The sequence below is a fragment of the Dendropsophus ebraccatus genome, chromosome 14 (assembly GCF_027789765.1).
Source record: "Dendropsophus ebraccatus isolate aDenEbr1 chromosome 14, aDenEbr1.pat, whole genome shotgun sequence".
NCBI classification, from domain to species: Eukaryota; Metazoa; Chordata; class Amphibia; order Anura; family Hylidae; genus Dendropsophus; species Dendropsophus ebraccatus.
Genome location: NC_091467.1, coordinates 46,227,692 through 46,251,737, shown reverse-complemented (window position 1 = coordinate 46,251,737; position 24,046 = coordinate 46,227,692). Strand labels below are relative to the sequence as shown.

At 42.2% G+C, this 24,046-nt stretch overlaps 1 protein-coding gene across 2 annotated transcripts in view; it reads right to left on the bottom strand.

The window, feature by feature from the left end:
* Positions 1-23,125, bottom strand: part of TOM1L1 (target of myb1 like 1 membrane trafficking protein) — a 61,306-nt gene extending 38,181 nt beyond the window's left edge. Inside the window, exons 1-5 of one of the 2 annotated variants that reach the window (XM_069952291.1) lie at positions 22,933-23,125; positions 5,776-5,860; positions 5,160-5,238; positions 3,519-3,668; positions 2,316-2,447 (exon numbers count right to left, since the gene is read on the bottom strand). In XM_069952291.1, coding sequence (XP_069808392.1) covers positions 2,316-2,447; positions 3,519-3,668; positions 5,160-5,238; positions 5,776-5,860; positions 22,933-22,990 — 504 coding nt within the window. In that variant the 5' untranslated portion in view covers positions 22,991-23,125. The remainder of the gene's footprint in view (positions 1-2,315; positions 2,448-3,518; positions 3,669-5,159; positions 5,239-5,775; positions 5,861-22,932) is intronic. The other variant, XM_069952292.1, reaches the window with a different exon arrangement.
* Positions 23,126-24,046: the final 921 nt, after the last annotated feature.

Genomic DNA, 24,046 nt, shown 5'->3' with positions numbered 1-24,046 from the left:
ATAACTGCTTGGGGGACACTACTGTGGCATTATAAGGGTAATTAACTGTTTGTGGGGTTCTATTGGGGAAAATAACTACTATATAGGGAACTATTAAAGGATTACCTACTGGATAGACATAAGCTACTGTGTTGGGTAACTACAGGGGGCAGTATGTATTGTTTCAGTGCGGTGCTGGGTTACTACAGGTGGAGCAGTATTTATTTCTGCACTTTGGTGCTTATTTGACACTGCTCTGGGATATTATGTGCACTACATGGCGCTGTGTAGTAGTATGTATTTGTTGGTGAGGCCCCAGCATCTACACAGATCGCCAGGTGAGGCCCAAGAACATAAAGTTTGAGAAGCCCTGCTTTGAGTAAGTGGTAGTAAGCTGCTGCAAGACTCTCCCGGTAGCCACTACTCTTTTATCAAAATCCAATCTGGTCAAAGCTTCTGTCTTTTAACTCTATTAGAGTGTGATATCCTTGGCATAATTGTACTCAAATGGGGTGTTTATCAATTACATTTACACAGTTGCCCTTATTTTTGTGATGGATTTTAGATACCCTTATGTTAGGATGACTGACTAAACAGGAATATTTAAAAATGAATCTGGAATTTAGGTATTGTTCCTTTAAACAAGGCTATGGTGGAGCTTTAGCATTGTATCCACATTTGTAAAGCAGAAGTTAGAAAGCGCTGGTCATTTGTCATACACAATTATTAAAGGAAGGAAAAGCAATGCAGAAGAGCTGATATATTACATGGCATAAACAAAGCAGCTGGACAAACAAGATAAAGCAGATCTAATTACATCCAAGTCCGTCACCATAATGAACTGCTTCAATGAGCCAGAATTAACAGAAACTTTCTCCTAACCTCTACAAGGGAGAACATTGCAAATGGGAGGGAAATCTGCTCATAGCTGCACGCAGAGTTTATCACCCAGATGGGTTCTCCATTCACATGTGATAACACTTCTCCAGTCACAAACAGTGCGTATACTGCTATATACAGTAGCAGGTGCTCTAAATGTATTGAGAGGGTGTCAATGATAAGACTGTGTTCACACATAGCATTAAATGCACATTTAACGTGCGCGATTTTGCCACAAATTAGCAATTTCGCAGTAAAATAGTGATTTTTTTTTGCAGCAATTCATTGCAAAATAGCATTTATTATTGCTAATTAAACGGTATGCTAAAGCATAGCCTAAAGTGTGAACACAGCCTTGGCAGCAGAGACATGGCAGCAGTTTGTCTCGCTCTCCTCATTCAGAACATATGCATACAGCCAGCCCGAGCATGCACATGTACGGGTCTATGACTTAACATTATGTGGCAACACTGTGTAACCTTGCATACAGTGCCAGTATGTAGGACTTTCTGTATTTTCCTGTAACAACAGTTTATATGCTCATTATTCCTCCCACGATGCTACCGTGTTTCCATGCAAATAAGACAGCGCCTTATATTAATTTTTGCTCAAAAACAGACACTATGGGGGAGATTTATCAAACATGGTGTAAAGTGAAACTGGCCCAGTTGCCCCTAGCAACCAATCAGATTCCACCTTTCATTCCTCACAGACTCTTTGGAAAATAAAAGGTGGAATCTGATTGGTTGCTAGGGGCGACTGAGCCAGTTTCACTCCAAACCATGTTTGATAAATCTCCCCCTATGTCTTATTTTTGGGGTATGTCTTATTTCTCTCCCCCTGGCCGGGGGGAGGGAAATAAGACATTCCCCCCGGACCTCCCTGGAATACTTACATTCTTACAGCGGGACCAAGAGGACATTGGGACAGTGGGACGGCTTGCGGCGGTGGGACGTGTGGAGGACGTGGGGGCCATGAACCAGTATGCCTGCAGCACCGGCTGTGAAGGTCCACGAGGGAACCTTCACAGGTGATGAGTCTTTGGTGGCGGCGGGTGGCAATGGAAAGCCTTACTTTCTGGGGGGGCCCTAGTTTAGAGTAGGGGTGCCTTATTTTGGTGGGAATGCCTTACTTTAGGCTAGTTGGTAGAGTAGTTGGGGTGTCTTATTTTTGGAGGGTGTCTTATTTTCGGTGAAACACAGTATTATACTTTAACTCTCGAGATGTTTCCCAGGACTGGATCCACCTGGGGGGGAGCGGCATAGAGCGGCAGTCAGTTTAACGCTCATCTCTTATCCCACCTTTTAGGAAATCCGAACTAATCGGAAGGGAAACTACTCTCAGGTGTGCACTTCTGTCCCTTTGTTTATAGTGATGGATGGTGGTCTCACCACCCAAATCCCCACTCAACAAAACCTCATACATGTCACCATGAAATAAGATCTGTGCAGTATTACCCTTAGTATCTCAGAGTCTTTTTCTTCACTAGCTTCCATAGGAGGGAACTGGATTCCTTTTTTAATCATCTCCAGATATAGCTCTTTGACCTCTGTTAAGTCGACATTCCCCTGAGACTTTTTAGACCACGTCTGGTGGGAAAAGAAGGAAAATGCAAATGACTATTTACTAGAATGTGTGAAGGTATAGACAAGTTATAATGTGAAAATACCAGATATGTGGATCTATTTGTTTCTTGATAGATTTTGGTGCCGAGTCACCAGATCAAGATGGCCTGATCTTCACCTACATAATTCCATATAATATCTGGCTGGAAAGACTAAGTTCCTGAAGATCTCTCTATTGATGAGTCCAAGACAGCAGTATAGTCAAGGGTCCTTACCAAATATCGAACTACAGCAAAGACAGGAACAAGCCGGTTCCTCAGAATCAGGATCCCGAGGCAAAGGCAATGTACAGGAAGGTGTAAAATGTGATGAATGGAAGCCAAAACAGAAGAGAAGGAAGCACTAGGTGTCTACGATAGGAGCAATAGCAACCCACAATGCTGGGACCAGTTATGGTGTATAACATATCTCCATTTCTACTGCATTTCTTCTACTGTTTCTTTAACCTATCTATTACGATGATATTACATATATTGCATGTGTATTTTGTCTTTCACTGTTAATAAAGGGAAACTAACAGCAGGTTAGAAGAATCTAAGTTGCTGTTATGTTCCCATAGAGAAGGGGACACTGTGGAAGAAGTAGTTTTACCTTCATCCTCAGTTTTTCTAAAATCATGTTTTAATAAAATGTTAATGAGATGTTTTGGTGCACTGGGGGCGGGACTTCCCCACCCGCCATCCTTTCGAAGTGGTGAGCGGTCAAAGTGACGTCACTGTAGAACGCCACCTCAGTATTTATGAATAGGGCCGGGCGGACGGATCGGTGCACCAAGGGCTGTAGTCTTTCTCATGAAGACATCCACATATTATATTATATGCCTTATTAGGGCACATTAATAGTCTTCTGTGTGATAGCAGAAATGTATGGTCTGCAATGGCTTCCCAGCTGCCTAATGTGTTTTTCTTAACATTGACCTATGCTGATTATTAGCAGGCCATTGTCTTCAAATAATTCTTCACATTTGCTTTGTAACCTGCTTATCTATACTATATTTCCAATAAATACAGACATTTTTACACATAAATAAATTACCATGATGAAGCGGAGAATCCTGTTTTGCATATCCATCGGTAGATTGTACTTGGGGTTTAACAGTTTGGCCAGGACGTCCTTGCAGAATTCCTTCTTCAGAACCAAAGACTGAAATGTCGTGTTGCAGTTCCGCATGCACATTTCCAATAGCTGAATTTCAAGCAGAGAACAAAAGACTCCGTTAGAAAACACTAAAGGACCAGTAAATCCCAGACCTGCACACTGGGGCTCTGAGCGCTGAAAGTAAAATAGATTGCTTACTGCTGCCTTGTCCTTGTACTGCAGCTTTGTAAACTATTACAGCAACCTGCTGGAAAACAGCGAAAACTTGTTTCATATGATACAGCCATCCATCATATTTTGGATTTACCTGGGTTACCTATTGTATATTGAAACCTGATCTTATCTAGTCCATTGGGCCATGCCTGTTCTTTGTAAATGAATGGGCCACAACATTCTTTGCCGGTTCCCGCTGAGCACATACATGTGTCTACTGTCATTGTGTCCACTTCAGCCTATGAGGTCTCTCATTACTGGTGAAGATGAGGTAGAGAAGCCTCTGACAGTATGCAAGTCTTGCCTCTTTAGAACATTATCCAGTCCCTGCACAGGCACTCTATGACAAATCACTGTATCAAGACTTTCCCAGGAGGCATTATGGCTAGCCTTGTAGTTAGCAGTAATATGAGGGGAATTAAAGTTTACCTGTCGTTATAACTTTTAAAGGGGTAGTGCAGCGCTAAAAAATTATTCACAGAATAACACACATTACAAAGTTATACAACTTTGTAATGTATGTTATGTCTGTGAATCGCCTGTGTACCCGGAAGTGTGTGGTGCATTACCTGATCCGTGTCGAGGGCCGTCGGAGGAGGGGAGACGGCGGCAGGGATTCGGCCGTCCGTCCGAAGATGACGTTTGGCACAAAATGGCGGACGGCCCTCGACACGGATCAGGTAATGTATAATGCACCACACACTTCCGGGTACACAGGCGGGGGTGGTGGGACACGGGAAGGGGGCGATTCACAGACATAACATACATTACAAAGTTGTATAACTTTGTAATGTGTGTTATTCTATGAATAATTTTTTTGCGCCAAACTACCCCTTTAAAATGTAAACCAAGTTTATCATGGAGAACACTGCACTTCCTGTTTTCTGACTCTTTTTCATAGAGTCAGAAAACAGGAAGTCCTATGTTTCCCAGGCCATGTGAATGCTCACAGAGAGAAGGCAGTCATGTGATTAATGGACACATTGAGTGGTGACTCTCTGTACTGGCCGGAATTCCTGTGTTTAGTCTGGGTTTTTTTTCAACCAGCACAAGTCAGAAAATCTACCCTTAGGAGACTGGACCTGGATTTCTGGTAAGTTTAGCTTTGTTTTACAACAACAACAAAAAAAAGAATAAATCAGGACATGCCCCTCCCCCTCCATCAGGTGAGCAGGGCATTACTTCAGAAAACAAAGCCTTGATTTACCTTTCTGGGACGCTGTAGGTCATGAAGTGATTACATTAAGATATTTACAAATATGTTAAAAATCACAAATGCGGCACATTGTCTATTTAAATAGGGAAATCAGGTTCTTAAGTAAAGGTGTAAATCAATTTCTACTTTTAGGTGTAAGTAATACTTACAGAAAGTGAATACTTGACTTCTTTCTGATTGAAGTTTTTGCTTATCCTCTTCTTTAAAGCTTTCACTGCATCCCGTGGTCTAAAAGAAAAATAGTCAATACTGTAGGGCAAAGTCTTAAAGGGGTGCAACATAATCTTGTAAAAAAAAAAAACGGCCTTAAAAACCATGTGACCATTAGCAACTACTTGCAACATGTGAAGAAAAGCACATTGTGTAGTTTTCAGCTCCATCAAACTACACTATGAGGCCCTGAGGCAACCTGTGTATGAACTAACATCTGCATTTAAATTGGACCTTCTTTTTACAAAATCTGTTATCCCCTAATCCAGAATATTTGATAATCTGACATCTGTCTTTTCTTATTCAAGTCATTTAAAGGGACTTTTACAGTATATTTGCTATTATTGCAGAAATATTTGAACTGACCTGATGAGGGGACATCCAATATGGTGACCATAACTGCTTGCACCAAAGCTATCTGGGTTCCTGAGTGATACACCCTTGCTCCTTAACCACACATTGTAAATCTTTACATATTCAATCATATCTAATTGTCTTGCTGAAACCAATTGTCTTATAGATGTATTAACCCTTTAAGACTTTTGTGATACTCACCCGTCATGTGTGGTGTTAATGACATCGCAGATATTCATAAACTGGCCCCAGTCTTCTGATTTGTTTGTAGAAATTGTATGAATTTCTATAGAAAAATTAAATCAGAGTTCCTTTTAAATGCAAGGGTCGATGTACCATTTAGGAAAACTTTAAAGCACTTTTTGTTAAATTTTTGCTCACTGCATTCTCTGATAATACCTGCGTTATACAAACAGCAATGATGTTAGCCATTGGGGAGAGTTAGGAGACCCCATACACATAAGATGCTTAACAAATCCCACCAAAATTGGCAGGTTCAGCTCATTTTAATTTATATGGTCAAATTAAAGCAAATCGGTAGGCAACTGGACCCACCTTTATTGTTACCCTATGAGACCACCCATCTCCCATGCCACAGCCACCAAACTGCTTGCCAAATTTCATGCTACTGGTTCGGTGTTGGATAAGGCCAAATCTGGACATATGAAAACTGTCACCAATGACCAAACATCAGTGGTTGTCCTGGCAGCATTTACCAAGAGCCCACAGCGTAGCACTCGACATATGTCCATGGAGTGTAGCATCGGTCAAACGTCCATTTGACGGATACTGGCTACACACAGATGGCACCCTTACAAGATCCAGCTGCTACAACATCTCACCGAGGATGATCCAGACTGATGCGTTGAATTTGGAGGGTGGGTAACACAACAACTGGAACAAGACCCACAGTTTACACATAAGGTTCTGTTCAGTAATGAGGAAAATTTTATGTGAACGTTGAAGTTAACAAATGAAACCACCACTACTGGTCTGACAGTAACCCACACTGGACAGATCCCTCCAAACTTGTTGTAACATGAAAACTGATGGTTTGAGCACATCCTTTAGTGGGTTTCTGTTGTTGCTCCATGTCACAAATGTGCCAATATTGTAAAAGAGAAGAATATAGAAGTCAGTGATTTATCAAACATGGTGAAACTGTCTCAGTTGCCCCTAGAAACCAATCAGATTCCACCTTTCATTCCTCTCTTTGGAAAATTAAAGGTGGAATCTGATTGGTTGCTAGGGGCAACCGAGTCAGTTTCACTTTACACCATGTTTGATAAATCTCCCCCATAGAGTATATGTGCACACCAAAATTTGTAGCAAAAAAATGTATATCCTTTATTAGGCATACAGCGCAACCAAAAACATTAAAAACATTTAAAAACGCGCCAAACAACACCTTGAGATAAAGGATGGATGTATACAAAAAATGCACAATAATGAACATATAATCGATATAAATGCATGGAAGTAAATGTATGCAAAAAAAAGCACTTTAGTGAATATATAATCAATATAAATGCATGAAGGACAATACCCGGGTGGTCATAGGGGTGGAAGAACCCCAAGCGTTACGCTGCAACCTTGCAGCTTCGCCAGCAGTCAATAAAGCTGCAGGTGACCACCCGGGTATTGTCTATTACAGGTTGTATTGTCCTTCATGTATTTATATTAATTATATATTCACTAAAGTGCATTTTTTGTATACATTTACTTTCATGCATTTATTTAAATGATATATTTACCAATATGCAGATGGCGTCATGGCCGTTACCCAGCCTCAGATGTTTTCCCCCTCCCATGAGCTAATATGCCACAAACAGTAAGGTGATATCAGCAACCACTTCCATTTTATCAGGGTGTCCCCATACTTATGGCCCACCCTGTACTTTAAAGGACAGGTAGAAATTTAGCTGAGCTGGATTTGTCATTCAGCTGTTTTTTTTTTTTTTTTTTTTTTTGCACCTGTAATTTTATTGGCAACAAGAAAAAATACATAGCATAAAACAAGGACAAACTATTTGTCAAACTACATGTTATTATTTAGGATGCAGGAACTTGGTGACTATGCTTTTGGTAGGCTTGCCTTTCTATGCGACCATATGTACAGCTGCAATGTACTGTAATACCAAGAGTTCAATAGCTGAGCAACTAATGTGTGCACAGAGCAAAGTTCACATCTGAAAGAAAAAAAAAAGCAGGAAGCAGAAAGGCTACAGTCAATTTTGTAATACAGCATTTCAGAGTAAATGCGGACAGAATTAGGACCCATTCAATTCTATGGCCCCATATACAGATCCTTACATGTTACAGGCCTGTGTTGGGGCATGTGATTGCAGCTTTTTTGTGGTTTTACTGCAGTTTTTCAAAGTAGGTTTCTGTAACATTTTTAGACAGAAAAATGTTAAATGTGGCGTACACAGAGGCTGTGCCCCCCTTTGTATCAGCCTCATCCCCCCTGTTAATTTCTCTCCCCACCACTCTGGCGCAAGTGGACCAGAGGGGTAGGATGTGAATAAAATATTCACAAAACCAGCATTTGCCAACATTTTTATTGGGAACCCTGTGGGAACCCTGTGCCATAAAATGGCGGCTGCGCCACATAATAAATGTTCCCCATGGTGTTTTTTCTATTTTCTATGGGGGAAAACACTAATGTGCGGAAAACACAGAACGCACTGAAAATGTCATCGCAAAAATCACCCTATGCGTATTGAGTTTCATTTTTCCCCATTGATTTTTAGCTAAGATCTGGTCGCATCATTTTTGAACTAAAAAAAAGGGTCATGTGCCAAATTCGGCATTTTTAAAGGGGAACTTCAGGTAGAGGTACAAAAAATAAAACATTGCATATAGCATTGCTTACCTGCCTAACCCAGTTTTGAAACTACCAAAACTCCATTTGTTTTGGGGGTCTTTGTTCTGTAATTTGTGGCTGTACTTCTTGGTTGAGCAGTTGTACATAGTACCACAGGTTCCAGAATGCAATCCTTCCCTTAGCTGTTCATCACAGTCCCCCAACCTGCCCATTTCCCACCCAAATCTGTTGCAAAACATCTAGGCTGTGTTCACACATTGCAGTTTTATTGTGTTACTGAATTAATTGAAGTACTTTATCATTTCATTGTGTTCTCACCAACACAGCACACTGTTACTACCTGTTATGCCAATATTGGAATAAAGAACTTTTTAAAAAATTTTTTCATCTCCACGCACCTATTGTGATCAAGCATCTTTTATCTTTGAGGTTGAGCCCCACAATAAGAACTTTATCCAATATTATCGTACATGGCATATACTGTTTATGCCACGTTTTTTGTCCAGGTGGGATTGGCAGTGCCGGCTCTGATCCTCTCTGCCGTTTAGCATCATTTAATTGTGTTACTGCATTATTTTTGTGAATACGCTGCAGTACTGCAATGACACTCTAACATGTGTGAACATGGCCCTAATTTCACTGCAGAGTTTAGCCCAATCAGTGAAGTTGCAGCAGCTGCTTCTGGCCGGTCAGAGATGTTGAATCACTCAGGGGATTGGGGGATCCAGCCAAGCCTCCTGTGACATCATGCCTGCACTCAGCAAGCACACACAATATGAGACAGAGGCATGGAAGATTTGTCTCCTAGGGGGGGGGGGGGGGGGGGGGAGAGCAGAAGGACCAGGAAACAATGTGGATTGGCACAGAGGCCATTTTCTTCACTTCCTGAATGTCAATCAGCTACCAGAGTGGCAGAATCACACAGATATGGTAATAAATTATATAGACACATCTAGATAACTTTTAATGTACTTATAATAGAAAAACAGTTTTCCTTATGTGGAGTTCCCCTTTAACGGTGTTTTTTCCTGAGAAAACGTCAAGCCTCAGTGGCACACGTTCACATTATACACATACTGTATGCAGAGCTGAGAATAGTTCTCTATGTGGCTACTGAGGTTTGTAATCTTATGTTGATCTTATTTTTAGAGAAATTTGTTTATATTGTCGTTTTTGCCTCATCTTTTATTTTTGTTCACAATATTATGAGTGCCGGGTCTGTGTCTGCCTTGGATTGCCCTATATCTAGCACAGTAATAGCAGGAATCTGATGGTGCGGATTATGTCTCCCCTCCGGCTCTCCCACCTGCCCTCTGACACAAGACGTGGTTTCTATGGCGACGTAGTACTTTGATAAAGCATTGAGTTCTATGGATTGCCTGGTTATTTCAGTTCCCAGTTACACGCCTGAGATTAGGACGTCACTACCTTATCCTGGTTTCACATGAGGCTCAGCAATCTACGCTGCAGTCCTGGCTGTTACACCACATGTAAATTTATGACCCATTAAAATGTGATGAGATCTTGTGGGACATCATTAAGTATCAAAGGTTGGCGAATGTTTAAAGAAATAGTAAGTAAACAAGAAAAATAAGACTATAGGGGAAGGATCAGATGCTGCACTTTCTTCACAGCAGATATTCTGAGCAGGAAATCAGAAATAACAAAGTACAGGGTTAGCAAAACCAAATGACCCCAACTCGGAGGGCTCTGGGGGGTGCATAGCAGACAAAAATAATGACTCTGGGTGTTGCTGAGTTCTCTTCGGCTGTGTCCAAGCTCTCTAGCAAACCCCATTATCCGAACCCATCTTCCCTTCCCCCTTTTCTTCAACTAACCCTACAAATCAGAATAAAGTAACATTGGAATAAATGGCCATAACTGCTTCTTTTTGTCAAGTAATCCAAAAACTAGGAAGGTCTGGCAGGGCAGCATCCATCAGAATCAGTACCGAAAACAGGGGGTAACAAGAAATGGCTGGGCCCCATAGCAAACCTTTCATTACCCCCCCCCCCCGACCGGGTGCTGCAAATGATGACAGCCCAGGGGGCCGAGTCAAGTGTATTGCAGGAGTGGGCCACGGGGCCCTCAGATGTGGCGGGCCCCATAGCAGCTGCTATGGCTGCAACAGTGGTGGTTACGCCCCTGATCGAATTCCCCAAGCGGTGACTCCAAGAGCTGACAATCTGTTAGATGGCGCTGTAATTCCTCACCACCATTCCCTGGGAACTCTGCCAGCAGGAACAACACTGTATCATTAAATCTTTCACAGCCTAAGCAGTGGTCAGAGGTTATCAGTGCAGGAGAGAGCTAATTGTCTTCTGTGTTAACCCTTTGTTTGTGTTGCAGCATGTAAGAGAACACTGGGTCACTTACACACCGCAGTAAATAAAGGGTTAAGCAAAAGGTAGTCTGCTCCTGCACCTATGTATAAAACCATGAGGCTCCTAATACGCTGTTATAGTTACATATAGTGGATGGACAGAACAAGCAAAATTGGCTACAAGAGAATTTTTTTCAGCCACATTACAGAATATATATATATATATATATATATATATATATTAGTGTATAGGGGAGGGGGGCCGCATGAATCCTAGCTACGCCCCTGCCCCCCCCCACACACACTTTTCAAGGAACAAGGTGGGAGGTTCCACCTAGATATGAAGGTGATGGGGGAGATATGTCAAGGAAGATGGGATAAACATATGATGGCAGACTACTGCTGGAGTCTCCAACGTGATTGTTCTGATGACATACATAAGAGGTAATCGCATAAGCAGCTTTTTTTTTGAAGACATCAATAACAATAATTAATTGTTCATTAGTAAAATATTATTATAATTCTAAATGCTTTTTAAACGTGCTGCATTAGTTTATAATTTACTGTTATTTACTATTAAAGGGAACCAAACAGCCCAATTGGGCTGATTTGGTTCTCTGCAGCACTGTATAAAGCTCCTGTGTAGCTCGTGGTACGTACAGGCCGTGTCTGCAGCAGCAGCTTTATACTGGAGAAAATAAATTTGACCCCCAAGCGTGCGGCAGGAAGAGGGGCGGCAGGTAGTGATCTAGGCAGCTCCCTGTCAGCGAGCTTGGTGGGGATAAGTGACAGATGAGACAGAGAGGCCTGTTACTGGAACCTCTCCCTGTCAATCATCCCCGCTGAGCAGTAGCGGTCTTGGGCACCACGCATCCCATGCAATTGCGTGTGGCCCTCGACATCCAGGGGGGCCCTGCTCTGGTGCCAAAGACCGCTGCGGTTAACTATGTGCGCTCGTAACGAGCGCACAAAGTTACAGGCAGCAGCGGCACTGACAGGGCAGGAGCCATTGGCTTCCTCCCTGTCAGTCACTCTTGTGGCCGCAGGAAGTGTTTTCCCTGCGGTCACAAAAGGCTGCTCTGTGTCTCTGGTGCCGGCGCTCGAGGCGTCACTGGAGTGCCGGTGCCATGACAACGGGAGAGCGGCCTTTTGTGACCGCAGGGGAAACACTTCCCGCGGCCACAAGAGGTAAGAGAAGAGACGAGAAGAGAAGAGGAGATGCCGGTCCCAGGTGAGTAAAAATGTTTTTTTTTTTTGTGTTATATACTATATTGGAGGTAGAGCACACAGTGGGGGCCTATATAAAACGGGAGGAGCGCACAGGGGGGCTATATAAACGGGGGGAGCGCACAGGGGGGCTATATAAACCGGGGGAGCGCACAGGGGGCTATATAAACGGGGGGAGCGCACAGGGGGGCTATATAAACGGGGGGAGCGCACAGGGGGGGCTATATAAACAGGGGGAGCGCACAGGGGGCTATATAAACGGGGGAGCGCACAGGGGGCTATATAAACGGGGGAGCGCACAGGGGGGCTTCATAAACGGGGGGAGCACACAGTGGGGGTCTATATAAACGGGGGAGCGCACAGGGGGGCTATATAAACGGGAGCACACAGGGGGGCTCTGTATAAGTGGGGGAGTGCACGGGGGCTATATAAATGGGGGAAGCGCACAGGGGGGCTATATAAACGGGAGCACACAGGGGGCTATATACAAGTGGGGGAGCTCACAGGGGGCTATATACAAGTGGGGGAGCTCACAGGGGGGAGCACACAAGGGGCTATATACAAGTGGGGGAGCTCACAGGGAGGCTATATACAAGTGGGGGAGCACACAGGGGGTATATAAAACTGGGGGCAGCACACGGGGTATATACAACTGGGGGCATGTTATGGCATCATTGGTAATATCTTCCTGTTTTGTTCAGAGCAGTTTTGAGGTGATATGTAATCTCTGTATGGTGGTAAGAGGGTTATAAGAGGACTACTGGGGGGGGCATGGGGGGACTGTTTAGACATTGTTAGCACCAAAGTTGCTGTATACCAGTGTAATTGGTGGGGTCTGAACACCCAAACCCTAACTGATCAAAACTTTTGACATGTCTCTAGGATATGTTAATTTTTTTTTTTTAAAGTGACAAATGCCTGTGTAAGGTCTCCTAACATGCGATATATTAATTTTTTTAATGAGTGTGCTTCTGTTATGGCACTTAAAGGGGTTTTCCAGTGAAAAACGTTTTCTTTCAAATCAACTGGCGTCAGAAAGTTATATAGATTTGTAATTTACTTCTATTAAAAAATCTTCCTATACTTATTAGCTGCTGTATATCATGCAGGAAGCGTTGTTTTATTTCCAGTCTGACACAGTGCTCTCTGCTGACATCTCTGGCTGAGACAGGAACTTTGCCTCGGTTTTCTATCACTGCCACAGAAAACCTCTCCTGCTCTGGACAGTTCCTGTCTCGGCCAGAGATGTCAGCAGAGAGCACTGTGTCAGACTGAAAATAAAACATTTCCTGCATGACATACAGCAGCTAATAACTATGGAAAAACTTGAGATTTTTTAATAGTAGTAGATTACAAATCTATATAACTTTCTGAAACCAGTTGATTTGAAAGAAAAAGTTTTTGGCTGGACAACCCCTTTAAGTTGCCGTCATCCAGTAGTGGATTTCTGGCCGCTGTTGCAGATATTTGCATGTTCTAATTTGCCCACGATAACTTTTATTAGCTGTGATGCAGGCGGCATGACTCGCCCCGTAGCCTTAGGCTTACACAAAAGCACACAGGATAGAGTTCTGAACATAATTTGGCAGCAATTCCATCATCAACTGAAAAGACTTTCTATGAGAGAGAAACACAAGAGAAAATGTTCCTTAATATCAGAAAATAGTTCTGTTTTTCCGAAGTCACAAACCACCTACACTACTGAGGGGCCTAAAACTGTGCAAACACGGGAGACAAAATGAAAGATGAGAAATTTCATATCTGTGTGCCATAAAGTAATATAAAACTCATCTGCGCTTATTTATTTTACTTGGAGACACAAGGCCAATAACGCTGTGCTTGCTGGATGGGGGATTTCTGGACTAGTTTTCATTATCTGAGAGTCAGAAACTAAACAGTTGCCTAATATTAGATTTCGCATGTTAAGTGAACCCAGTATTATAGGTTAGGAGTCGCTTATCCTGTAGACCCCTATGTGTACAGGCTGGACGTATGAAGCTTACTGCTTTTAATACCAAACTTCTAGGTTCCACCAACTTTAAAATTGTGTCCGTACAGTCACAGATACAAGTGCAATACCGTACGTGGACGTTTTTTAATATAACTGTATTCAGAATATTCTCAGTTTATTCTCAGAGGGTGCAGCAAAGGAGCACATACAGTTCTTACAAACTATATCAAAGTCTATCCACAAGTAATAAGACTGCCACTCACTGACGTAGCTGATCAGTATCAAAGGGATTTCTCTATAGAATTGAGCCATGTAATAAAACAATCTACCACAAACAATGATGAATGAAGGGCCACAATATTTGCTCATAAAGAGGTCTTTCCCTTGCAATATTTTATGACACATCAACTTGTCACATGTCCCTAAGGGCCAGTTCACATAGAGCAAAAGTGACAAAATTCCACAGCGGAATTCTTGCCACGGAATTCCACCTGCCTCAGTCTCCCACAGTGTGTCTATGGGAGGGCTCGCCCGCTTCCACTTCCATTGCGCTCCACTCAAGCCCTCCCATAAACACACACTGTGGGAGGCTGAGGCAGGTGAAATTCCACGGCGGAGAGTTCTGCCACTTTTGCCCCCTGTGAACTGGCCCTTATGGAGAAGTTTCTAGAGCAGTGGCGTAACTGCCATAAATTTCTTATCTCCAGGACCCAGGGGCATAACTAGACAGGGCTGGGCCCCAAAGCAAACTTTTGATCCCCCCCCCCCCCGACTGACCACACACCCATTAAGAGTAGTCATAACCTTAACATCCTCCTGATGCCCACTTGCAGTTAAAAGGACATTTGTGGCACCCTGAAGGCACCGAGTGCTGCAAATGACCTGGGTTCAAATTGGTGTACTCGGTTTTGATGGGAAGTATGGTCCTGCATACTGTATTCCTATCAAACATGCTAGAACATAAGACGAGAAGCTGGCTCTGAATGCAGCCTCCAATGTAGATGTGAACCAAGTCTTGTAATGTAACAAGGAATTCTCCGGTGTCTAAACCAACAAGGCACCACACCCAGGCTTTACTGGCAAATGTGAAACCAGGATTTCCTGTGAAATGATGCCAGGGAGCCATGACTTTTGTATTTCTTCAGCTTCTCTCTATAGAGATTACTTTGGGCTTTAAAAAGTACCTGTCATGAAAAAAAAGTGATTGGTAGGGATGTGAGTGTTCAGACAGCGATCAGAAAAATCGTACCTTGCTTTGTACTGACAAGGGGCAGTAACCCCCCCCAAAAAAACTCAGTCTACAGATTTCTGGAAAGGTGTCAGGCTTAAAACATATACCATTCATGTATTAAGACTCCTAGTTGGAGTGACACACTGGGAAAAAAATAGAAAAAAGTTTGAAAAGTCTGTTACCCACATGCGCCACTTTTTAACATGTGTGTGCATTGTATGAATAATCTGCTTGTGATGTGAAGAAAACAAACCAGACAAGTTTTCAGACAAGATGGCTTTGTCTGGGACATACAAATCAAAAAGTTATTTCCATATCATGTAAATTTAGATTTTTCACTTTTTACACTCATACATGTCGTATACTGTAATAATGGAAACTACAGAGCGTCTGAAAAAAAAGGGGCCTGTGTTTGGGCCCTATTACACAGAGCGATAATCTGCTGAATTAGGCCAATTTGTCCGATTATCGCTATGTGTAATAAAGACAATGATCAGCCGATGTAATGATTGGGCGATCGGCTGATCACTGCTTAAAAATCATCAGATGCCGGGCGCACATTTCTATGTGTAATAGTGAGGAATGGCTGACAGCTGATGAATGTGAAAGAAAATAATAAACTTTTTCTCCTGCCCGCTCCCTGCAGCCACTGCTGGAATTTCTGAGCCGGTCTCTGAAGTGATAGGCTGCTAAGTCAATCACTGTCCCGTCTTAGCCAGTGATTGGCTGTGCAGCCAGTCACTGCTGAGACAGGCGGAAAAGTTTCATTGGCGGCTGCAGGAAGTGGGCAAAAGCTGCAAAACACTGGGGAGCGTGGATAATGGTTATTATTTTACACATAAGGTAAGGGTTGCACAGACATCGGAAACAATATATACATATACAGCACGATTATCGAGCCGTGTAGTAGGCTCAGTATGCGAGCGCTGATCTAGCAGATTGGCGCTCTCTTACATTAGTCATCAGGCCTAAAGTCCTTTTACTCAGAGCGATAAATCTCTCATTTGATCATTTAATGATTTCGGAGAGAGGATTTGTCAATCACCATTTAGATGAAAAGATAAATTGTTTGATAAAATAGTTTTTACGATCACTTTAAGATCCCTTAAGGACATCTGACAAACTAGGGTGAATCTGTTTAGACGACACAATCTGTGAATTATCAGCGAGCGACCAGCGACAAATTGAGAACATGTTCAATGACCCTGATGAGTGATTTCTCTCTTGTCACTTGATAATTGCTCAAAAAGCGATCGTTATCGCGCAGATTTAAACGATAATCACTCCCTGTAAAAGGACCATAAGTTTGGATATAGTTTTTATGCACAAAGCCACATCATAATTGTGTACAAATCAAGTTTGTCGGGAAAAATAACATTTTATGGATCAAAACCTTTAATTTATATGCTGGAAATAAAATTCATTTTTTGGGGTTTTCACCTGTTTTCAGGAGTGAAAAGATTCTATTTATTCTGTCACTGACAAAGGGAAAGCCACCTAAAAAGGTGCTGTGACAGCTGCTTTGCATATCCCTTCTTCCCAGAATTCCCAGTGGAGGATGAATCCCTGCAAATCTTCATACGTCTTTATGATGCTCTCCTTAAGGAGAAACTTAACCCCTTTGGTCCCATGAGGACAGGCCTCTCACCAGCCAGCCAGCACCCTTCTCTCTACTGACATCGGGCAATAACCCAGCAGCAGGTGTCTACAGATGAGTAACTTCTTCTTCTGGCTTTGCATATATTCCCAGTCATGTTTTAAGACTCCTAGTTGGTGTGAGATACTGACTTCAAGGTAAAGGTGGTATGACAACTGCTTTGCATATTATTTTTTCCTACAATTTCTTACATCTCCATATATCTTAAGACACTCTCCTCAAGGAGAAGCTTAACCCCTATGGTTATATAACTAGCAATCTAATATCATTCCATCCAGCTTTTCAGCTGTTCCTTCACAATAGCTGCGTCCTTCATCTTCCCGCATTCTCATAACTCACTCCTATAAATGATCCGATATCACATCTTTCCACTCCCGCTGTGAAAGCCCAAGGGCAGCACCAGAGCGCGGTGATGGCTCCTATCAGTTATCTAGGGGATTGCTTCACATGCATGACTGAAGTATAGGAGAGCTGAACAGAATCTCGGTCCATCTGTGTATCACAGGAGCAGTCTACAATCTGTTGTGACAGTGACCCACAGCACGGCAGTCCCCAGTGACTTCTGGGATATTTATTTCTATGCAGCTCCAGGCTACGGAGAGATCCTCAGAGAGATGACATAACTTCTATTGACATGACAGCAATAAAAGAGCTACAGAGACAGAGTAGGATGTGCTGATTGATTTCATACCAGAATGCTTTATGCAACCAACGAGAACAGTCATTGGGTCTATTACTGGGATAAACTGTTGTAGCAGAACTAAGTTTATGTCTCTCTCTTTTTACCCTAGGACTACAGGTAAACCTACTGTGTTGACCTAAAGGAGTTGTATATTTGACATGGGGTGGCATAAAAAGAAAAAAGAAGGTATACTCACCTGCCCCGAGCCCCACAGCTGCACTGTCTGTCTCCTCTCATCAATCATCAGTATCGATGTTTACCATGGAGGGGTACTCACTAGAGATGAGCGAACCGGGTTTGGGTTTGAGTCGATCTGAACCCGAACGATCGGCATTCGATTAGCGGGGGCTGCTGAACTTGGATAAAGCTCTAAGGTTGTCTGGAAAACATGGATACAGCCAATGACTATATCCATGTTTTCCACATAGCCTTAGGGCTTTATCCAACTTCAGCAGCCACCGCTAATCAAATGCCAAAAGTTCGGGTTCAGATCGACTCGAGCATGCTCCAGGTTCGCTCATCTCTAGTACTCACTAACATTAGTGAGAGCACTAAAAACATCTTTAGTTCTTAAGGGTTAATTTAACAAAATTATCCAAGTTTTTAAAATTCCTTTAAAAGAACGGGTACTCTTTAAGTGTGTCATTATGCCACGTAAAGCATCCTTGATAGTTTGCTAATAACATTTATATTGATTCCTCTTATATAACAGTGTGTCGGCTGTTTGATGTGTTTATTGATTCTCTTGTCTGGCCTCCTTTATTATAGTTGATTATTTATACCCCATTTGTTAGAGCACGCACACTCAGTATATTATTTATAGGGCTAAGTCCGTTGTACGATGTAGGAGCAATGTTTCAGTGTAAAGCAGGTTTCAGGTAGTGTAAAGCAGGAGTATAAAACAAGCCAGTCATAGACTATTCTGTACTCTAATACGATCACTTCCATCTTTATGGACTAATCACAACATTCAATATTGAGCTGGATAAATTTAACAATATCCTTTATAGTAGCTCTAAAACGTACATGGTATTTGGTCATGTGTAGGGGTACTGGAATTATCTTCTGCATGTTTTGTTATAGGTGAGCATAGATTACAAGTCACAATTAAGGAGATAATATACAGTGGTCCAGACATGCTATGTTGCAGAATTTGGGTAAAATTTGCACCAAAAAAGCAGTTTTGTTTGACTTAAGCCATGTTTATTGTAGGTTTTAGAAATTCTTACATACTGTTCTATTACTTAAAAGGGCCTCAATATTTATCCAGACTTTATACAGTGTAAGCAACACTGTGACCCGTATTTGGTTTTTGCTTCATAGTTTGGGACAGAAAGCATAGTTAGGGTGCCCATTGTGGTACCTTTTGAATAGTTACTTTCTGAATGAATCTCCCTAAACATAGTGTCCTTTGGATACTGACCATAGATCTAACAAATGATGCAGGATTGGAGCAAAGATTGGTGTGCCTATGGTAATAACTTATTACTCCTGCCTAATATAACTCCATTAAGCTTTTTTTATCCAACCCCCTCAAGATATACTTGGTTTCTATGATCCCCTTTTATCACAGCAGTAACTACACTTGGCTGATTATTCTCCATTTAGGTCACATAGGATTTTTTGCTACAATCTGAACTTTTTTTTTCCAAGGTAAAGAGATTTGATAGAAACAAAATAATTCTGAAATTCCTGCTCATCTGCCAGGTAACTTCCTGATCCCAATAAGCAGTACAGGTATAGGTACAGATACACACATTTAGTTGTACAAACATTTGGCATAGCACCAGACATTTTTTACATAAAGGACCCATTGTATAGCATTGGGTGACGTAATATGACTCACCAAACATGATGTGAGATTACATGTATACTATTTATAGGAGCATAAGGAAATGTAGTAATGTATTTTCCCCAGTGCTGTCAGCTGCCTTGAGATAATCATTGATTCTGACCTGTTTTTGAACCACACTTTCGGTACTTATGATCTCCAGCCATCTCCACCTCAAAAACATTTCTCAAGCTGGCTTGTTTCTCAACCTTATGATGGCAAAACACTAGGGCATGACCTTTACTTCCCATGACAAACGGTTTGATCGAGAACATAGGTGAAACATTAATCTTCAAAATTTTAAACCTTCACATAAAATACATCAAACAGAACCAGATGCTGCTACATCCCAGGCATATGCCTGGTGCAGCTATGGAATATAGTAGTCAGGGGTACTTCTGCCATGGACTTCTGCTGTTGGAGGGGGGCTGCAGGCTGGCTTCAACAGCCGGTAAACTGGGCCCCACCTGGGTACTGGGTGCTGCGCCTAGCTCTTTAACTGTGAGCATCTTGACAGAGTCAGGATCCATAGCCAACAACTCTTGTGGCCACAGTTAGCATTCTGCCATTGACCACAAGAGGTTGAGATGACTACATGGAGAGGGTCTCTGTAATGGCAAATGACATTAGGGCCACGTTCACAAAACGTAAAAAAAAAATCAACAAACAATGGCCGTTGTTGCAGATCGCAGCAACGGCTGTTGTGAAGTGACAGCGCCAGCTGCATTTTTTTTTATACACTCTGTATAAAGTGCGGCTGTTGTTCTCTGCTGCTGCACAAAAAACTGACATGTCTATTTTTTGTGGCTGCAATTCAGTGAATTGCGGCCGCACAAAATAGTCTGTGCACACAATGGATAGTACGGCCCTACTGGAAAAGGGCGGCATCAAGGATCCAGTTATCCAATAATCCTCCCAGTGGCCTGGCCGCTTGATCGATCACAGAAATCGGTGGCCATTTGCAGACAGCACAGGTCCATCTAATACAGCCCTTACCAAAACAATCACGTTTGCTGCCTCTAGAGATTTCAGCCCATGGACAACTTTTTCCATTGTAGCAGGGGTGTCCTTCACAACAATGTCCTTGCGCCTTTTTTGCTAACATTGAAGAAAGAAGCCCCATGCCCTGCCCCTGCATCCTTAAAGTGTGGATCCAGATAAAGTGTTATTTGTATTTTGCAGTAAGCCTGGGTTCACACTGCGTTTCTGCAGTCCGTTTTTTCCCCCCATCTGTTTAATGCAAAAAGAAAAAAACTGATGAAAAAATGGATGCATTTGTGTGTATGCCTTTTGATCTGTTTTTCAATTGACATCTATCATAAAAAAGAACAGGTCAAAAAACGGATGAAAACGCATCTTTATTTATATGCATGGTCGACCATGTTTTTGTGTACATAAAAAAAAAAAAGGGAAGGGTTTTTCTTATTTTTTTTTTTTTTAAATCCTTTTTTAATAATGGAAGTCAATGGAAAAAAAAAACGTATGAAACCGGATGCACAAAATGCCTCTGTTTTTCATCCATTTTTTTGTGTGCATAAAACAGATGAAAAAAAATGACTGCAAAAACAGTGTTAACCCAGCCTAAAAATTATCATTTTTAAATGGCGTCAATGTATTGAAACAATTTATTTCATTTGCCCACTCAGTCCTGGGATGAATAGATAAAACAAAAAATGCTTTTATAATAATAGGTTGTCCTAGCAATATTCTGCTTAAACATGTTTAACCAGCACTTTAATTTGTGGAACTTTTATATAGGAACCTGCTGGCCAAAAATTACACAATACCCTCCCGGATTTGCATTACCATACTCACTAATACTGGGATAGCCCAGACAGCTCCAGTGCTTACCCGCTCTCCTGACACTATAGACCATTTAGTTATTTTCAGCTAATGTAATAACTGGCAGTGTACCAACTGAGCCGAATAAAGGTAATGCAAAATCTAATACCGGTACTTTGTAAGGGGGAATGGTAGGTATGGCTCCAGCTTAAGAAAGAAGTGATGATCACATATGTATGGGACGTGACGGCCGTTAACTGGCATCTCATACCCAGTATTATTCTATTTCCATGGTAACATTCCCTGCAGGAAATTCTGGTATTGCTCTAGTTTCTAAAATTTCCTGTTTTTAGCAATGTAATGTAGTGATGTACAGGCTTGGTTTTTAGGGCTGGTGGTATCCTTGGACATCTGATGATAGCACCTATGAGAAGCATTGTGGGTAATGTCCCTGTGGCAGATACTCTGGGAAAGGGAAGGCTATCTGAGATACCTTTAGGTGGCATAAGATGCTGAACTACTTATGGAACATCTGAGGCTTAGAGACTAATGGGGTATTTGTGGCTAGAACAATGCTTAAAACCAATGTACCACTAGGAGATCGTCACACTTGGGGCCGGCGGGGACACCCCCAGTGCTTGATGCTGGTTTGGCACTTGGGAATACACTAGCACCAGGCGCAGGAAAAAGACTGCACCACCGGTATTCCCACACTGTCGCCGGTAAAAAAACAAACAAACAAAAAAAAAAGGGAACCAGCTCTTCCTGCTCTATAACATGCTACCTGCAGATCCCATTACATTTTCAGCCTGACAAGTTCCCTTTAAGATAGAACTGTTTTATTGAGTTGTAGGAAGGAATAGCGGGATGTGTAGTTTACTATTTACTATGTTTACTATGTTAGAAGGAATAGGTGACACTCGTGAAGCCTTTGTACTATGTGTGAAAATGGCCTTGGGGCTGTAACAGTGTCCGTTCCAGTCCTGCTATGGGTCTCCCTGATTACATATTAGTCCCAAGGGCATAAGATTTACTAGGAAAGTTTGACCCAAATACATTAGCCTTAGGAAAAAAAGGATGCATTTGTGTCAATCTGTTTTGATCCGTTTTTCCATTGACTTCCATTATAAAAATAAACGGCTCAAAACAGATCTTTTTTTTTTTTTTTTTTTTTAACGGACACAAAAATAAGGTCGACTACGTTTTTGTGTCTGTCAAAAAAAATGGATCCGTTTTGATCGATTTTTTAATATAATGGAAGTCAATAGAAAACAGATGCACACAAATGCATCCATTTTTTTAATCCGTTTCTTGCAAAAAATTGGATTGCAAAAACGTAGTGTGAACCCAGCCTTATTTGCATAGAGTCAACATGTTTTTTCAACCAGAAGTAACTGAAGTACAAGGCAGTATGGATACAACTACTTTTCCCTACTGAGGATCATGGGTAAGTAATTGTTTACAATCTCAGGCCAGTGTAAAGAAGTGTGAGTGCCCAGATTGCAGTGTCACAATACAGACTTCTTATATTATTCCAGTTATATAAATGAAAAGCAAGTTTCCATGGAAACTCATATGACCTAGCAATAAATTATAATCAAATTATTAATAAATATCCTAATATTAGTTACTGGATGACACAGCACAACAGAGGGTAAAGGTCAACCCTTGATGCTAATGCAATAGCATTACCTGTAGCTCAGGTTAATCTATGGGATCTCTCTCTCTCTGTCTTGTATATATGCCATTCTCAATTCGTCAGACCATTGACACAGGAGCCCCAGGGCGCCTTGCTATAACAGATTATCTCTTTTCTTGCGTAATTATTAAAAGGTGCCACCACTTACCAATGAGATGCCCCACAGGGGTGTTGAAGGGGTCTTTACCATTTTTCCCAAAGGCCATGGTGTCTTGGTTGTCGCAGTCATGAAACTTTCACTGGGAAAATGTGACAGTAAAATGCATTAATGTAAGGATTTGTTGTCTGTAGTTTCCATTGAGTGTGAAGAGAGCCGCTCTCAGCTGAAGTTACCTGTCTCCGGAGAAGGGGCGGGGGAGGATCTGGGTGTAACATGAACCCAGGAAGCAGCCACAGGTAACTCACACAGAGCATTGTGCCGATCACGTGGGGGAGAGTGTTTTCTGATAATAACAGTGCAATGGGAGATGTTACAAAGGAGATTTATATGTATACAGTAAAATTCCATGAATCCAGCTTCCATCTCTGTTCCAGTTTAGGATTATTGAATTCAGGTCTTTCATTTAGTCCCATTGCCACAAGTGTATAAACCTACCAAAGCAGTCTACCTGCTACCTACCAAAGCAGTCTGCCTTTTGCAGAAGAATGAGTCATTCTAAAGAGTTTACTGAACTCCAGGCTGTACCTCATGTCATTGCTGTAGTTCATGAAGTTTCTTCTACTATTATCCGTGAGGGAAAAGTATGAAAGGGAATGTACCCTCATTACGTTTTCCCATGAATAGACTGGTGCAGGTGCTGCAGTCCTTTTGAACTGCGGCCCAGTTCTTGCACACACGCCTATTACCGGGCACGTCTATTACCGGACACTGGCCTGTGTGCTCCCCCAGTAGTATATAGCCTGGTGTGCACTCCCCCAGTAGTATACAGTCCCCCTGTGTGCCCCCCCCAGTAGTATATAGTCCCCCTGTGTGCTCTTCCAGTAGTTTATAGCCCCCTGTTCACTCCCCCAGTAGTATATAGCCCCGTGTGCTCCCCCAGTAGTATATAGACCCCCGCTTTGTGCTCCCCCAGTAGTATATAGCCCTCCTCTGTGCTCCCCCAGTAGTATATAGCCCCCCCTGTGCGCTCCCCCCAGTAGTATATAGCCACCCTGTGCACTCCCCCAGTAGTATATAGCCACCTTCTGCACTCCCCCAGTAGTATATAGTCCCCCTGAGCGCTCCCCCAGTAGTATATAGACCCCCGCTTTGTGCTCCCCAG